Genomic DNA, 18,792 nt, shown 5'->3' with positions numbered 1-18,792 from the left:
TGGAACACTACATCTAAAACTAATGATGTAATGTATGGGGATTAACATAAGAATAAAAAAATAAATAAAAATAAAAATCTATGTATTTAAAAAAAATAAAATAAAATAAAATAAAAGTGAATAAGAAGCAAAGAAAACATAAAAAAAAAAAAAATTGCTGACAATCTAAATGTCCAAAATAAGGCAGTGGTAAAAGTATGCCAGTGTGTGGAGTGCAATGAAATCATGTGCACAGAGAATTTTTAGTAACACTGAAAAATGTTGTTAAAAGGTAAATAGAAAAGTAGGGTATAAAGTTGTATATATTGGGTGATCCCAACCATGTTAAATAAAGCAAAGGCCATGGTTGGACACGGACCAGAAATAATCATGTCAAAATGGTAAAAACAATGGGCATCGAGACATGGAATAGAATTTTGTGATTTCTTTTTCTTCTTTATGAATTTTGTTTTTTGGCTTTTTGTTTGTTTGTTTTAAAGATTTTATTTATTTATTTGAGAGAGAGAATGAGATAGAGAGAGCATGAGAGGGGGGAGGGTGAGAGGGAGAAGCAGACTCCCTGCTAAACAGGGAGCCCGATGCGGGACTCGATCCCGGGACTCCAGGATCATGACCTGAGCCGAAGGCAGTCGCCCAACCAACTGAGCCACCCAGGCGCCCCATGAATTTTGTTTTTTTTTTTAATGTTTTCAATATCAGTACTTTTGTGAGTAAGGGAGAAATAAATAATATGCTTCTAAAAATTGATATTTTGTTTCCCCAATGCTCCAGGAATCTGGTTAGAGGTTAAATTCCTCACGAGGCTTTTATGTAACCAAAATTCTTACACCTCAAGAATTCGAATTTACCCATGAGGATCTCTAATTATTTGCCCACAGAATTTAAAAAAAACAAACAAACACCTTTTTATGATGGAAAATTTCTAATATATACAGAGCACACAGAATAGTGTCATGAACTCCCATGTGTTCATCACCAGCCTTCAGCAACTACCATTCTACCACTCCTGTTTTGGTCTTTGAATACCTTTCTTAATATTTCTGAGGTTCAATTATGTTTTCCATGCTCAGTGGTAACTTATAGGTAAAAAGGTGAGACAGAGGATGCTCATTTCCCATTTATTTTCTTCTAGCTGTGCTGTGAGCAACTTGAAGAAAGTTTCCCTTGAACTTGGTGGCAAATCCCCACTTATAATATTCAATGACTGTGAGCTTGACAAGGCCGTGAGAATGGTAAGAGGAGGTCAAATCCCACCAAATAGGTGCCTGCTTCTAAAACGCATCTCATCTCCCTTTTTATCAGAAATCTCAACATGAGATTTGGTTTTGTCTGGTCATAAACAGAAACTGTTCTCTTGATGCTTAGATTTTGGGAATGCCCAAAGCACTTAATTTTAAAAATAATATCTTTATAATTTGGATCATTAAGGTGTTTTTAAAACTTGAGGGACAGGAGAATCTTTCTAAACGTTCATGATTTACACAAACTGATGTCAAGATTTTAAAAGCAAAATTTGGTATACCAGTATTACATTTTGTATGTAATACAAAATGTATAGAACAATGCAGATTTTCTTACAACATAAAATTTGTCCTCAGTGGTGTGTCCTTATGGTTACCCACATTTTTTAAAAAGTGCTCCTGGACCAAAAAGCGTAAAAGAGAAACAAAATCCCTAAAAACACGCTAGATAAAAATTCTAAGTATCTCTAAGCAATTCTCCTCACTAGCTATAGGCCAAGGCATTGCGTTTTTCTATGATTTCTCTGTTTGTCTGCTGTCTTCCAATAACATCTAATTCTCGGTGTGTGTGATGTTATGACAATCCAAAGTACGGTTAATATTTTCTCTTCTGCTGCTGAAGGGCATGGGGGCAGTATTTTTCAACAAAGGAGAGAATTGCATTGCAGCTGGACGGTTGTTTGTAGAAGAATCCATCCACGATGAGTTTGTGACAAGAGTGGTAAGACATCTTCATAATTGCTCTAGGAGTTGTATAGAAACTGCTTTTACCTGAAAAGGACTTCTGACATTATTGATGAATTTTTAGGTGTCATATTAGTACTATGATATATATATATTTATAAATATTTATATATTTGTATGTATTTATATTTTAAACAACATAGTCCTTATCTTTTAGAGCTACTTTCTGACATATTTACAGAGGACATTATAAAATGTCTAGGCTTTGCTTCAAAATAACCCAGGAGGAGGGGCACCTGGGTGGCTCAGTCATTAAGCGTCTGCCTTCGGCTCAGGTCATGATCCCAGGGTCCTGGGATCAAATCCCGCATCGGGCTCCCTGCTCCACGGGAAGCCTGCTTCTCCCTCTCCCACTCCCCCTGCTTGTGTTCCCTCTCTTGCTGTGTCTCTCTCTGTCAAATAAATAAATAAAATCTTAAAAAATAAATAACCCAGGAGGAGAGGAAGTAAGCAGGGGAATAAATTTGCCATGAGTTGGTAATTGCTGAAGCTGGGTGATGAGTATATGGCATTTCATTATATCATCTACTTTTATAGGTATTCATAATTTTTCATAGTAAAAATATATAGGTCTCTATAAAAAAAACAACAACCTTAAGAGCTTTTATTACCTATACCTTGCTCTGCATTTATAGCAAATTATATCCTTGACACTTGTGGGAGATATACTCCTAGATTTTTGTAAATTCCTGACTTGACTAAGAGATATACAACCAGATCCTTGCAAATCCTCAATACACAGTTAGGAGGACAGAATATCATTTCCTCCACTAACATAGATAGATATATAGATGATTGATAGATAGATAATAGATAGATAGATAATAGATAGATAGATAGATAGATAGATAGATATGCATACACACACATGCATACTCACCCCCTATAGATTGGTCATGATTCTATAAACATGAGACCAAAAGCCATTTATAGAACTATTAATGGGGTGCCTGGGTGGCTCAGTCGTTCAGCGTCTGCCTCCGGCTCAGGTCATGATCCCAGGGTCCTGGGATCGAGCCCCGCATCGGGCTCCCTGCTCAGCGGGAAGCCTGCTTCTCCCTCTCCAACTCCCCCTGCTTGTGTTCCCTCTCTCGCTGTGTCTCTCTCTTTCAAAGAAATAAATAAAATCTTTTAAAAATTTTAAAAAAAAGAACTATTAAGATGAATTCTGTGGCTAAAATAAACTATAATAAACTATGGCATTATTATGGTAACACTAATCACGGATTTGTTTATATTTGAAAAACCAGCACCCAGCTTCTTTTTTTCAGAGTCAGTCCCCCACTCCCCATTCCCAAGAAGCAAAGGCATTCTTTCTTTGTGAGAATGGAAAACACAGGAGACATATGGAGGGGCAGATGGTGGGCGGTGGCTACCTCCTAAACATCCCTCTAATTCAATTTTGTGCTTCAGTAAAATACAAGTTACAGGCTTTCACAACTTCAATGTGTGGACATTTCAAATGCTGAGACCAGAAATGTCAAGAGTCGACCTTATCAGTCCATCAGTAAACATGTCTTGCACAGATGCAATTGGTATTCATTCACTCATTCAGCAGCTATTTCTTGAGCACTTACTGAGAGATTCTTGCCTGGCCCAAATTCAAATTCATGGGCCTGCTGGGTCATGGTAACTCTCATTCTTTCTTCTTATTAGAATTAGACTTAGCATTAGAAAATGCACAAGTAGATTAAGGTAAGTGAGGTGCACAGGGACCATCACAGAGAGATGTCAATGATGAACATTGCACAATAAAGATGGCTTTTCATCAGAACATTCTAGCAATTCCTCTGGTATGGCTATGCCATGAACATTTCACAAGGGCAGGCTGCTACATCTGGGGAGAGAAAAAAATAACCATGGGGCCATTTTAGAAATTCTTCTGCCCTGAAGAGCACAAGGGTGCTGTATTAACAAAAATTCCAGAACATCAGGTTTGCTGTATTAATGGATTAACACTCAGGATAATTTGAATGTAACATTGTAGCTTACGGTCTGTTAGAACTCAGTGGTTAACAGGGGGCTTTCAAGTCAGGAAGACTCTACTGTCTTTAGTGATTGTAACTAAACCTGTCGAAGCCTCAGTTTCTCCATCTGTAAGATGGAAATAATAAATACCCACCTCCAGTGCTTCTGTGAAGATTAAAAGACAACACATCTCTTTTTTTTTTTTTTTTAAGATTTTATTTATTTATTTGAGAGAGAGACTGAGATAGAGAGAGCACGAGAGGGGGGAGGGTCAGAGGGAGGAGCAGACTCCCTGCTGAGCAGGGAGCCCGATGTGGGACTCGATCCCAGGACTCCAGGATCATGACCTGAGCCGAAGGCAGTCGCTTAACCAACTGAGCCACCCAGGTGCCCCAAGACAACACATCTCTTGACAGCTTAGTAAGACACCCACCACACGGTAGAAGCTAGCCGAGGGTATCCGTTACTATTATTAACAGTCAATTGTGTTTTGTGAACCGGGTGACAAACAGGTGGAAGAAATTAAAAAGATGAAAATTGGTGATCCACTTGACAGATCTACCGATCATGGGCCCCAAAATCATCAGGCCCATCTGGAAAAGCTTCTGCAATACTGTGAAGCTGGAGTTAAAGAGGGGGCCACCTTGGTGTATGGGGGAAGACAAGTGCACAGGCCAGGTAAGATCACCTCCACAGCCCGACACTGGCTTCTGAAGGTGGAATGGATGGTAACGGTTTTCACTGCAGCTCCATCTTGCCTCAAAAGTAAAGAGTAGCATTTATGTTATGATCACAGGAATTCTTTTCTGGATACTGCTTGGCCACTTATACGCTGGGGTACCTTGGACATGACAATCTGTCTGAGCCTCAGTTTCCTCCTGTATAACGTGGGATGAGATGTGTGCACCCTGCTTTACAAGGCTGTGGAAATCAAATCACAAAATGGATGTGACAGGCCCTTGGTGGTCCGGTAAACAGGTGTAATGGACAACTATGTCATTCTGGTGCTGGTGACCTTGATTCCTGGAGCTGTGAGATTTAATCTTAGCTAGGGTAGCCTGGGAAGGATTTATTCCTATTGTCTAAAGCCGTACCTGTCACTGAAATACGGGAATGGCTACATGTCATGATACCCCAAAGGAGAAAAAGACAAACAACAACTTCAAAACCCCATTTTTCACTGCTCTAGGGGGATTGTGCTCTAACACCTTACTCTGAAAACTGATAATTAGAAGGGGAAACTTTAACACGTAGCTGTGTTTCTTATATGAACTGAATTTCTGGGTAAACTGAGTAGCTGATAAAGGAGACTTTTTTTAACAGAAAAATTTCTGCTAATTAATGTAGAAAAAATGATGGAATAGAAAAATCACCACTCGGTACCCCTAATTGAATGAAATGGTTGATTTAGGCAGTTATCATCAAGGGAGGCTAAAGTGATCGGGAGAGAGGTTGATGGGGAGCTGAGAATGTGCAAGGTACCAAAGTTTCTCCGCCAAGATCGCTTGCCAGTCTCAAGGAGAAAAACAGTTTTTCGACAGAGAAGGGGAGTTGTCACTGCTTGGAACCACACTGGTCAGCCTAAGCAACAGAAAAGCAGGGACAGCTGGGTATGATGTGTCCCTCAAGGGATGCAAGGTAGAACACATGGCATATCTCTGCAGTAGTCTCGCCAAAAATGTTTAACCTGAATCCAACTGTGTCTTGAGGTCAAACTTCCCATTTACGAAAAATAAAGGGGATAGAGGAACACATTGAATGTCATCCCAAGGAAACAAAGACAAATCTAAATGCAACGTACTCTGCAGGACAACTGACTCAGTCTGTTTCACAAGTCAGCAGCATGAAAAATTAGGGATGAAATGTTCTAGATGAAAGGACCCTTAAGAGATCTAACAAGTGAATGCAATGTGTAGAATTTATTGGAAGCCTGAACCAACGAAATCAATTGAGAAAAAAATGGAAATATAAGTCATGAAGAAGGAATTAGGACTAATTTTGTTAGATGTGATAACATACCGTGGTAGGTAAGAAAATGCCTTATTTTTTTACAGATTTGTACTGAAATACGTGGAGGTGAAAGTTATAACCTCTGGAATTTGCTTTCAATTATTTCAGCAAGGAAAAAAATGAATCAAATATAGCAAAATATGAGTAGATATTTATTTTTCGATTCATGATACTACTTTCTATTCTTTGACATGTTTCAAATTTTTGTAATAAATAGCTAAAAAAACAAGAACCTAGGAATGCTAATGCCAAATAAGAAAAGGAAAGTCTGCTTGGTTTTATTGACCCAGAAGGGAAGGAAAAAAAATTATGATGTAATTAAATGAGAGAACTATTAATTAAAAATTAATTACCCTATAATTGATGATCTTTTCTGTTTTTCAAATAGGCTTTTTTATGGAACCAACTGTTTTCACAGATGTGGAAGACCACATGTATCTTGCCAAAGAGGAATCATTTGGTCCTATTATGGTCATTTCTAAGTTCCAAAACGGGTATGTTCTTCAGGTACAATTTAACAGGTTTTGACTAGATGAGTGTTTTTTTCTTCTGCCATTGTGCTCTATACAGACCATAAAAATCAATGAACATGTAATGCTCAATTATATAACAATAATTGACTTCAATAATTAGAAGAGAGGGCTAACCAATGTAGATTGTTATATATTTTTGCTTCTTAGCTTAAATCAATGGCTGACCGTATAGAATTATAGCTGACTAAATTTAGTTTTTGTATAACCAACACTTGAAATGTCTCTCAAACAAGATAAATAACTAAGAATAACAAATAAGTGTTTTCACATTTACATCCCTAGGGAAGGCAGCATCTGTGAAATGTGATTTTCCCAAGAAAAGAGTGTTGCCTTTAGAGGGGATTATGCCCCCAAAAGCCTAATACTCAACTTTTTATAAAATGCCCACAATCACCATATAATCAACTATCCATGATGGTTCATTATAGTGCAGGCAACTTTCCAAAGTATTTAGCATATCAGAGAGTGTCGTATGGTAACTGAGCTCATACAAGAATATTTAATACAATGGACTCTCATGGTATACTGGGCAAAATTCTTCAGAATTCTGGTTTGAATTTTCCTTCAACCAATGAGAAGGTGGAAAAAGCCAGAACACAGAGTTCAGAGGACTTCTTGGTCTTTGATAGACATATTGTTAGACATATGTGGGGACACTAAGCTATAGTGAGCAACTTTTGACACACTGATCCAAGGATGCCCTATTAACCTTCTTTTCCTCATGAAGTCCCCCCATAGGATAGTCTTTGTGTTAACCATGCAGATTTTATTTTTTAGAAGATTTTATTTATTTATTTGAGAGAGAAAGAGAACACAAGCAGGGAGGAGGGGCAGAGGGAGAGGGAGCAGACCCCCCCACCCCCGAACAGGGAGCCTGATGCAGGGCTCCATCCCAGGACCCTGGGATCACAACCTGAGCCAGAAGCAGAAGCTTAACTGACTGAGCCACCCAGGGTCCCCAAACATGCAGATTTTAGAAGCCAGGTTTGGGGGATATCAACCAAGATAAGTCACAGTTCCTGTCTTTGAGGAATTTACCGGCTAATAAGGGAGACAGACGAGGAGATGGGCAATTAACCACAGAGGGCCAAAGGCAGCCAAAGGCAGTGGGTAGAGTCTGCCCAGCATTCTGCCGCTGCACCTGATTATCTCTATGGGCTTGGGCCGGTCCGAGCCTTGGTTTTTTTATTTGTGAAATTGGGTGATTAATAGCATCTATCCTTTTGTGTCATTCTAAGGATTAAATAAGTCATGTTTGCTAACAGTGCTGTTGCCATTGCTATGCTTATTATTCTCCTAGAAGTCGGCAAGGTGTCCTATGAAGCTGTGTCATCTCGGTAGTCCCCAATAAGTAATGGCATAAAGCCATCTTTCTACCTTAGGCTAGTCAATAAATATTTGGGTCTCTAGCATGTGCAGTGCATCAAGAAGTGTGAGAGTTTTAGCAGAGCCTCAATTCACTCTAGGTTCAGTTCCAAATTTCTTGTGCGAGCTTCAAATTGTGTATAGTCAGGATTACTCTGGAAAATCCCTTCAGAGGCCACCACGTTGAAGCCTGTGCTGTCTCTCAAAAAAAAAAAAAAAAAATTCAGCACGATTAATTTTTCCTCCCGTCGGGGGACAGATCCTGTTTCTTTGCCAGAGCGCCAGATGAAATACTTGGCTTGCATTCCCTGGCCATGCTGTAGAGCATTCATGCAGTTTTAAACATTAGGATGACACTCATAAAGATGAGATACTCTTACCATGACAGACACATTGGAACTGGACCCAACCGAGAGATGAACAGGGTCACGTCTCCACTTACTTGCGAGTGCAAACATACTGAGTCAAAAGGCAGGGAAATCGTGATTGAAGGGATAATTTGTATTTCCTTTTATTGAATTGTATTAATTGAATTCATTCTCATGGGATGATCTAACACCATGGTATAAAGAAGAATAAGAGGTCATCCCTGCCCTTTGGGCGCTTCCAGTGTTGTTGGGAGGCGAAACACAAATACACAAAGAGTTAAACCAAAATACTGAGTTTGGAGGAATATGTGCTCCCTGATTATGACTGACTTTTATTGAGCTTTGTACTGTGTTCCAGGCACTATTAGCTCATTTAATCCTCACGACAACAAGAAAGGTCCTTTTATTATTATTATTATTTTTTAAATATTTTATTTATTTGAGAGAGAGAGAATGAGAGACAGAGAGCACGAGAGGGAAGAGGGCAGAGGGAGAAGCAGACCCCCTGCTGAGCAGGGAGCCCGATGCGGGACTCGATCCCGGGACTCCAGGATCATGACCTGAGCCGAAGGCAGTCGCTTAACCAACTAAGCCACCCAGGCGCCCAAGGGTTCTTTTATTATTACTGCTATGTTTTGCAATAAACAAAGGCATGTGGAGATGAAGCTATTTGCCCAAGGTCACCCAAGCAGCCTGGCTGCTGAGCCCTCTCACTGAACCACTACACCCTACTGCCTTCCCCGTGACACTGGTAGGAGCTGGGAAGGCTTTAGGGCGAGGTACTGAATGAATGAGCCTGGAACTGTATGCAAAATCTGGAGAGATGGAAGGAAAGTGGGGGGGTGCTCTGAGAATACATCTAGAAGTGGGACTCAAGGGAGGGGGGAGGAGGTGAGAAGTCATGAAGGAGAACCAAGAAGAAAATGGAAAAGATGACTTCAGATTTTAAAAGGTATTGCATGATATACATGAAAAATATAATACTAGAGCTACAATAGCTCCCTGGGAGTTTCTTTTGGTGTAAGCCTGGAATATTTCAATCATGAACATTTAAGCAAGTTTTCAGTAGTGTTTTTCTGTTTCTAGCATGCAGGGGGGAAATATTAGAACAAAAAATGCAAATGATTTGCTTTACATTCAATGAAGTTTTGTCTTCCTAAAAACATCTTGTAGGGACATCGATGGAGTGTTGCAGCGAGCAAATAATACAGAGTACGGTCTGGCCTCGGGGGTTTTTACAAGAGACATAAGTAAAGCCATGTATGTGAGCGAAAAACTAGAAGCAGGAACTGTTTTTGTTAACACGTACAACAAGACGGATGTGGCAGCCCCTTTCGGGGGAGTTAAACAGTCTGGCTTTGGGAAAGACTTAGGTATGCTCTGCTTTTCTCCTCCATGTTCCCTTTGTTTGCCTGTCACAGGGAAGTCTGTTTGATGTTTCCTGCAGCACTCCTGTCTTGTTTCGAAGGACATTTCCTAAACGGCAGTTGGATCTGGGTTTATATGGGTACTAACTCTGTTTTAATGTTAAACATTTTTAGCTAACGTACATACAGAAGAGTACCCAAATTGCATGGAAAAGTGTTTTTCAAAGAACAAGATTAATGTTGAAAGGAAGAAGAAACACTGGCGATATCTGTTAGCTAAAATATGCTTGTTTTTTTTTTTACCTGACATTCAGCACGCACTTGGTTTAGCTTTCGTGGGACTAAGTGAAACCAACAAAGGGAAATGGGTGGAGGGCAATACGCCCCTAGTTCCAAGAAGAAATCCTGTCTGTAAGCTGCCTGGCAGTCTTTCAGAATCAATAGTGCAATTGGCAGGGTTTTCTGGAAGTCTGGGAACTCAGATTTAGAATAGCAGAAAATCCAAAAGGTAATTAATTCTTTGTGGGTAGTGACACTATCACATTTCAAGTAACAGCTTACTTTGAACACCATGAACCAGATCTTCTGCTAACTACTTTACCTGTAACAGCACAAGCAGCCCTCACAATAGCCCTGGGAGGGAAGTGCTATTATTATCCTTGTTTTGTAAATGGGGAAATTGGGGCTCCGAGAGGGTGGGTAACTTGCCCAAAGTTACACAGCAGGTCACTGCTTGGAAAGAGAATTCCAAGCCAGGCAGTCTGGCTGCCAAGCCCATGTTCTTACTCCCCACAGCCAGTCTGGCTTGTTGTTTCAAAAATGGAAATATTCGTGATTTATTGGTTTATTAGTCCACTAATATTAAGTTTGGTTAATGTGGGGTATTTTTACATTTTCTCTTTCCTGGTGACTTTTGGTAATGTATTTGCGGCAATAAAAGTAGCTCCCTTTTTAAATTTCATTGAGTTGAAGGTAAATGGTGTTTATTGTAAAACAATAGAATTTGCCTAAATGGTTTCTTTCTCTCCCAATTTTAAACTCCCTAAGCCCAGGGGTTCCCCAGCCTTAGCCGCACATTGGATTAGAGTCACCTGGGAGCTTTAAAAAATACAAAGATGTTGATTTAATTGGTCTGGGGTGTGACCTGGGATCAGGAGTTTTAAAAGCTTCCCAGGGCAGTTCTCCATTAAGGTGAAGAACCCTTGTTTTAGCTCAACTTCTAGGATCATATATTCATTAGTTGTCCCTGTGGTATTTGTGCCCTTTCACTGTGATAGAAATCGATGATTTGTACAAGCTTAAAATAGAACAGAAACAGAAAGGCAAACCTACTGATCTTCTAGCCTGGATATACTCTTCTCTATACTATATAAGTCAGGAAAACGACATTATCTTTAAAATAAGATTACACCAAAGGGTCTCAAACTTTCTTTCTTCTGCTCAATTCTGCTTCATTTAATATAATCCGAAGGACATTATGTTGGTCACTTCTGTTCAGCCTAAATGGGCAAAGGATAGTGATGAAGAGCTTGTTGTCAGGCAGGGAAATAAGGGAGCAAGTTTTCTGGTGGAGACTGACCAAGTCAGCACTGTTCCTCAGAAGACCTGATCGGTGGTCTAAGCCCTTACTCCTCGAAGTGTGGTCTGTGGACCACGAGCATCCACATCATCGGGGGATGGTCACAAATGCAGAATCTCAGGGCCTTCACTGGATTTAATCAGAATCTGCAGTTTCCCAAGGTCTTCGGGTGACTCACATGAACTTTACCATTTGGGAAGCCCTGGCTTCGGCCACATTCCAGTTGATTACTGACCTATACACCTATATCTGCATCCAGAGTCTGGTGACGTTGCATTCACTGGTCCATGAACTGTTTTTCTGTCCCCTAGGGGAGGAAGCTCTAAACGAGTACCTCAAAACCAAGACGGTGACGCTGGAATACTAGGGCAGGGCCATCATCGGGAACCCTCGGCAGACGACACCACTCCTGATCCCTCAACACACTTCAGAAGCCTGGGTGTGCTGAGGGAAAAGATACCAGCCACGAGCCAAAAAACGCACACATGGACCATAAAGAGGGTCAAGACCACATGTCCAAGCATTTACACCTGTGCCTGAATATTTTCTGATACACCTTTTATACCTTAAAATGATTTGTCATTGTTGGGGTTTGACTATGTTGTATATCCCACGTGTTTCTAAACCGCCAAGTGGCTTTTCCTCCCCACCAAGACTAATCTAACCATTGTTGTTCCTCTTGAAAAATGTCCGTATCAGGCAGTTATAATACACAAGGTGCATTTGGGGGAAACTTTGTATCATATGTGCAGGTTTTAACCTCTGAACTATCCCTATGGCTGAGCAAAATTTCTATAATTTTGCTCTCAAGGAACAGTATATCTTGTAAAGAATGTGAAGCAAATTCCCTTTTTTTTCATATTTGGAAATAAGATACATCTTTGTGCCTTTTGATGTTCTACTTTTCAACCCACTGTGATGGACAACCAATCCAAAACAGTGCTTGAGTACTTACTAGGTATGGGGTACTATGTAATGTTCTGAGGAATAGACAGAATTTAATGACATCATCTCTGGCCCCACATAGCTTAAATTCTAATAAATGGCTTTTAAAAAGTTAATTCTACAGTATGATATAGAGTGTAAATTGCCTTTGGAGGCTGGTCTTGTTCTTATCATACCATCTTGCCATGTGACTTGGGGAAACTTCTCCCCAAGTTGAGCAACTTCTCCCAGCCTCGGTTTCCTTATCTGTCAAATGGGGATAGTAATTCCTTTCGCAGGAGCTTTATTCTGAGGATTCAATGCAATAATATAAGTACCTTGCATTGTGCTATGTTCATGGTACTCAAGAAAAAATTAACTTTGTTTCCCCATCACTATTTTAAAAATATATTGTGATAAACTAACTAGATGACTTAATTTCCCTGCGATCCTTTTCAGGAGTCATTGATTCCTATACTCCGCTGTTCTGACACGGTGCTTGAAGCAGCGACACTGGAAAATGCCATATAATGAAAAATGGCAATGGTACGAGGAAAAGGATTGCTTTTCTTTCCGCAGCTCATTTGTTATTCATTGACCATCTCGGTTTCCACTTTTCTACCTACCGGATCTGCTGTATGACCACCGGTTGGGTGATCTTGGGCAAGTTAGTTACCTACTATCTCAGAGCCTGGGTATCTATAAAATGGGGATAAAGTCCCTATCTCATTAGGTGTGGGAAGGATTCAATGGGATGATATGCATAATGCACCTGACAAGCTGTTTGGACCATAGTCTGCACCCAAGAAATGGGAATTCGTACAATCCATGCAGGACTCACAAAATTGACTGTTGTCAGACCAAAAATAGTTGAGTAAATTATTACCATCCACATGTGACGAGAAGGTGAGTTCCTGGATTGCAGTGTTACTGGAGGACGGTCTGAGCAATGAACTTCTATTACTCCTCTTTTAAAGGAAAATTTCAGTAAGCACTCCTATCTCTGACTTTGGAGAAGCCCTTACGGAGCACCAGGTACTTTGCAGACTCAGCAGCTTATCAGAAAGGGAACCAATTAACAAACAACAACCAAATCAGAGGCAGAAAACATCCAAAAGGAAGAATACCAGGTGTAATCCCAGCATGATCAATAGAGCATATTTTGCCTGTAAGCATTAGCTCATTTAATATACAATAGCTCATTTACCATCGGAGCTGGGTACAGATGAAATTCTAAATTGGAATGAATATTCTGAGTCCAAATTGACGGTTCATATTTGAATTAAATGACAAAGGCCTTATGATAAAGGAACCACTTTTAAATGCGTTTGAACTGATTTCATGTGAACTAAAATATCATTTTACCAAATATTATTTAAAAAGATTTTATTGGGCGCCTTGGTGGCTCAGTTGGTTGAGCGACTGCCTTCGGCTCAGGTCATGATCCTGCAGTCCCGGGATCGAGTCCCGCATCGGGCTCCCTGCTCGGCGGGGAGTCTGCTTCTCCCTCTGACCCTCCTCCCTCTCATGCTCTCTGTCTCTCATTCTCTCTGTCTCAAATAAATAAATAAAATCTTTAAAAAAAAAATATTTTATTTATTTATTTGACAGAGAGAGAGAGAGAGAAAGCGCACAAGCAGGGGGAGGGGCAGAGGGAGAAGCAGGGTTCCTGCTGAGCTTGATGCGGGGCTCGATCCCAGGACCCTGGGATCATGACCTGAGCCGAAGGTAGATGCTTAACCAACTGAGGCAGCCAGGTGCCCCCAAATATTTTAATGATAGATAAAATGGCAAACAAAACCATGTCTGTTTCTTCTGGACTCATTTTACCCTCTACTACGTATCTCCGTAGCAGTGTTTTTCATCTTCTTTGGGCCACACTCCTCTCTGAGAATCTGCTAAAAGCTGTGGAGCCCCTCTGTGCCATTTCTACCCGAATTCCCATACACATACCTAATTCTGCAAGTATCTTTAAGGGGTTCGCAGATCTCCTAAAGCCCATGCTTGGAGATTAACAACTCCTTCTTCCATAGCAAGTTCTAAAGTTCCTACTGGCTTGAGTCTCTTATCTGACTGCTGATCAGAATCCAAGGCTCCATGGAATTCACAAAATGACCAGTGAATTTTTTTTTTTTTAAAGATTTTCTTTATTTATTTGACACAGAGAGAGACAGCGAGAGAGGGAACACAAGCAAGGGGAGTGGGAGAGGGAGAAGCAGGCTTCCCGCGGAGCAGGGAGCCCGATGAGGGGCTCGATCCCAGGACCCTTAGAACATGACCTGAGCCGAAGGCAGATGCTCAACGACTGAGCCACCCAGGCGCCCCATGACCAGTGAATTTGAATTGGAACATAATGATCCACAGCCTACCAGGTGATTTAATTAACACCGGGAATAATTAGATTATCACTATTCTGGGTTCCTGGCTGGCTCAGGTGGTGGAGCATGCAACTCTTGATATTGGGGTCCTGAGTTTGAGCCCCATGTTGGGCGTAGAGATTACTTAAGATAAAAAAAAATTTTTTTTTAAAGATTATCACTATTCTTTCAGATCACAGATTATTTGGCTAAAGAATAAAGCTGTGATCTCATTGTCACCTGCATGGGGAGGTGTGGACACTCCAAGTGGTTCTATGGCCCTTCTCATCCTCTTCCTCTTGCCTTTGCTAAAGCAGTCACCTTTTGCTCAAACACACTTTGTGGCTTCCTACCCCCAGCTCGGTTTGAGGGTCTCTCCTCTATGCTCTCACTTGTCGGGAACACAGTGCTTACCACTTGGTGCTGAAATTATCTGCCTTCCTGGCCAGATACGAGCACCCCTTCTCCACCCCCAGGATTGGCCTTTTTTCAGTCAATAGTAACCACAGCTATCATGTATTGAGGGCCTCCTGTGTGCTGAACACTCTAAAGTAAGAACTTTGTAAATGCTATCTTGTTTAATCTTCACAACGTCTGAGAAAAATGAGTAAGTTGAGGGGCTCTTCTTACTAGCTCCCCGACTACCAAGCCAGCCTCATTGCTGATCCCGGTTATGCACAGGTCTCCCAGCCTGTCTTCCTGATTCTGCCGTGTGTGGATCTGTTCAAAGTTTATGTCAGATGCTGTCACTCCTCTGGCTCAAACCTTCCAATGGCTCCCAATTCAATTAGAATAAAGTCTAGTGTACTTACTGGGGTCTACAAAGTCCTATCGATCTTGCTTCCTGGCTACCTCTGACTTCATCTCCTATGAATTTCCCTCTTGTTCTGCCTAGCCACCCCGGCTGCCTTGATGCTCCTCAAACAGAGGAGCAAACTGTTACCTCAGGGCCTTTGCACTTACTGTTCCTCTTCCCAGTGGCGTGCTGGTAAATATTTACCAAATGGTTCTCTGGGGGAAACGATTCTTGGAGCAATTGCTAACTTCTGTGTACAAATGCTCTCACGAGGGCTGACTGCAAACTAGAGAGCTGCGTGCAATCAGAACACGTGCAAGTCAGTGCCAGCACACGTTTGCCTCTGCCTGCACCTCTTTCCCTACGTACCACCTCCTCGCTGGCTGCCTCACTTCCTTCATGTCTCACCTCCAATCTCATCTCAGTAGAGACGGATTTTCTAGTCCCCGCATTAATACCTCATCTGCCCTGGGGCGCCTGGGTGGCTCAGTCGTTAAGCGTCTGCCTTCGGCTCAGGTCATGATCCCAGGGTCCTGGGATCGAGCCCCGCATCGGGCTCCCTGCTCCGCGGGAAGCCTGCTTCTCCCTCCCCCTCCCCCCTGCTTGTGTTCCCTCTCTCACTGTGTCTCTCTCTGTCAAATAAATAAATAAAATCTTTAAAAAAAAAAAATACCTCATCTGCCCTGTCACTATTTATTCTTCTTATCCTGCATTATTTTCATAGCATTTATCACAAGCTGGCATATTTATTTATTGTCAGTCTCTCTCCATCAGAATGTAAACTTCATGGACAGGTGCTTCTGTGTTCAATGCTGCATCTGCAATGCCTAGTACGTACAAGGAGCTCAATATTTGCTTTCGAATGAAAGCGGTTAAGTAACCTGCCCAAATCACACAGCTGTTAAGTGGCAGAAGAGGCACCCTTGGTAGAGAAGCTGGTGGTCTCAACCAAGCTGGATGGCTTGTACTGCCGATGCCTAAATCAGGGCCCGGGTGGTGAACAGAACACACCGCACATCTGTCATTGTCTCCAAGAGCTGTCGTGCCAAGTGGCTAGAGACAGGGTGAGAAGCCAAACTGGTTCCCCCATACCTGCCCTCCAGGAAAGTAAGAGCTGTAGAGGGGAACCTGGGCTGGAGGAGATTCTCAGAAAGGAGACATGGTGGATGGGGTGATTATCATCACTGTTACGCAAATGATACCCAAGTGGATTTTTTAAATAATTCAATAATACCTAATTATGTAAAAATACATAAAATTGGAAGGTAAGATTCAGCTATAAACTCTCCACGCGGAAATAACCACAGACATTTGAGATTGTTCCAAACTTTCCCTATGAATATATATTTTACAGAATTACTAGAATACTGTACGTAACTTTGTTACCTGCTTTTTGCAGTTAACAATATACAAGCATCCTTCTGTGTCAATAAACATACTTCTTCATACGTTCAGTGGCTTTAACTTGTTCTCTATTGGTGCACATTTACACATATGCCAGACATAGCTGGTTTTACTCTTTTAAACTTTGCAATAAATCTTATACAGAAATCTGTGAACAAAGCTGTAAACTAGGAGAAATTCCTAGAACCTATAATCTTACTAAGTTTCCCCCCAAATTCTTGCCACCACGGGGCATTATCCCTATAACATTGTAATACCTCACATTTACTGAGCACTGTTCTAACCATGTGCTGTGTTTCAACTCGTTCATTTCTTACCAAAACGCCACGAGGGAGACTGTTACCCCCATTTTGCAGGTGGGGAAACGGAGATAGGTGGCCAGGCCGAGGTCTGGTCCAGACAGCTTTGGGGTCCGTGCTGCTGGCAGAGCAACTGGGGGGCCCACAGTGGCTGGGGGTGGCCAGCTCAGTGACACCGGGCCCCACCACTTACTATTGCGAGGCCTTAGGAAAGGTACTTAGCAGCTCATCTGTGAAGTGGATATAAGCAGAATTACCTCATAAGGTGGTGGTTTTGTTTTTTTGTTTTTAGCAATTAGGACACTTACTGTGTCACAAAGTCTAGGGATTCCATCTGCAGTTATTTAATGCAGTGACTTCATGGCGCCCCCTGCTTTACTTTGCTGTCCCTTGAGGCGCAGACTCGAGAGTTGGCTCCATTTATGGCCACTAGACAGGACTCCTGGGAATCCTATCAAGTCATAAAATATTTAACCCTTTCTTCTAAAAGAAGAAAGGAACCACCTCTTGATGTGCCTCCTTTTTAGGAATGAAAAATCCATTCCTTTCCCAGAGTCTACTAACAAGACTTCGCTTATGCCTCGCTGGGAAAGTTTGTGTCACGTGCTCATTCCCACTCCAATCACTGGCAGGGGTTTCCCATGACTGGGGGCGCGGCGGGGGGGGGGGGGGGGGAGTCAACCACAAAGATCCCAGCATTCAACTTTTTGGGTAAGTCTACCAATCATAATTACCCCATCTTGTTTATATTGGATCGAGAACCAATGACGTTTAAAATGAATTACTTTACTGACATAAAGAGAAAAAGAGTAGTTTAATGACCATTTATTGTACATTTCAACCAAGTGAAAGGCCCTCTGCTAGGCACTGAGGGAAATACAAGTGAAAATAAGACTCAGCCTCTCCCCTTGCCTTTCCTACCAGACTAGGGGATACAGGAACAATAATACAAGCTACTTTGTAAGGCAGGTGTTGTTTTTTTTTTTATAAGTACCGTATTTAATGCACAATTAAAATATTGTGGGAATGGACAGGAGATTTCATTCAGAATGAAATTTTTGCTTCAAACACCATTACACCACATTTTCGGATTTATAACTGTCACAGAGCCACAAAGGATGGGACCCCCACAAGCATGGTCTTAGCAGGAATATAACCACTGACCAAGGGGCTGCCAGGTCTCACACCCCAACACCAGGCAGGGAAAGCAAGGGTCAGACTAACCAAAGCACAGTGGTGATCTACTTTCCAGCAGCCTGAAGGGCCAACTGCTGACAAACAAAACAGCTTACTAATTATTTGCTGAGTCAAGAACACAGTCTTGGTTTCATCCACAGTTTTTTTGGTTTTTTTTTTTTTGATACATGAGGTTAAACATTTTTTTTCTGTGAATTCTTTGTCTATGGCCTATTCGTTATTAAGATACTAGTTTTTTTTTCTAATGTGTAAGAGCCCTTTATATATTGACAGTCTTATGTTGCAAATATTTTTCCCAATTTGTCCCTTGCCTTTAAAATTTCTTTTCATAAAACTATGCACTAGTTTTTAATATTTATGCATGAGTTTTCTGCTCTTTTCCTTTGTGATTTCAGACTCCGCCATTCTGCTTAAAAAAAAAAAACAAAAACAAACTTTTGACTCCTGCCTCCTGAAAAAAGAAAAAAAAAAAAACCTTTTTCCCAATTTCACTATTAGATGTTCACCCATATTTTAGTATGAAATGCTTATAATTTTATTTCTTTATATTTCAATCTTTAATCCACAGAAAATTTATCTTAGCACATGGTATGAGGCTAAGATCTAACCTTGTTTGAAATAGCCAGTTCGGATATTGTAC

At 41.2% G+C, this 18,792-nt stretch overlaps 1 protein-coding gene across 1 annotated transcript in view; it reads left to right on the top strand.

Annotated features, from left to right (window-relative positions):
• Positions 1-13,654, top strand: part of ALDH1L2 (aldehyde dehydrogenase 1 family member L2) — a 47,027-nt gene extending 33,373 nt beyond the window's left edge. Inside the window, exons 16-21 of the mRNA XM_081818993.1 lie at positions 1,133-1,232; positions 1,864-1,962; positions 4,466-4,631; positions 6,352-6,457; positions 9,403-9,602; positions 11,487-13,654. Coding sequence (XP_081675119.1) covers positions 1,133-1,232; positions 1,864-1,962; positions 4,466-4,631; positions 6,352-6,457; positions 9,403-9,602; positions 11,487-11,542 — 727 coding nt within the window. The 3' untranslated portion in view covers positions 11,543-13,654. The remainder of the gene's footprint in view (positions 1-1,132; positions 1,233-1,863; positions 1,963-4,465; positions 4,632-6,351; positions 6,458-9,402; positions 9,603-11,486) is intronic.
• Positions 13,655-18,792: the final 5,138 nt, after the last annotated feature.

The sequence above is a fragment of the Leptonychotes weddellii genome, chromosome 5, assembly GCF_054177405.1.
Source record: "Leptonychotes weddellii isolate Sample4059 chromosome 5, ASM5417740v2, whole genome shotgun sequence".
Lineage (NCBI taxonomy): Eukaryota > Metazoa > Chordata > Mammalia > Carnivora > Phocidae > Leptonychotes > Leptonychotes weddellii.
Note: the sequence above shows the minus strand (reverse complement) of the source record. Positions and strands in the feature narration are given on the sequence as shown.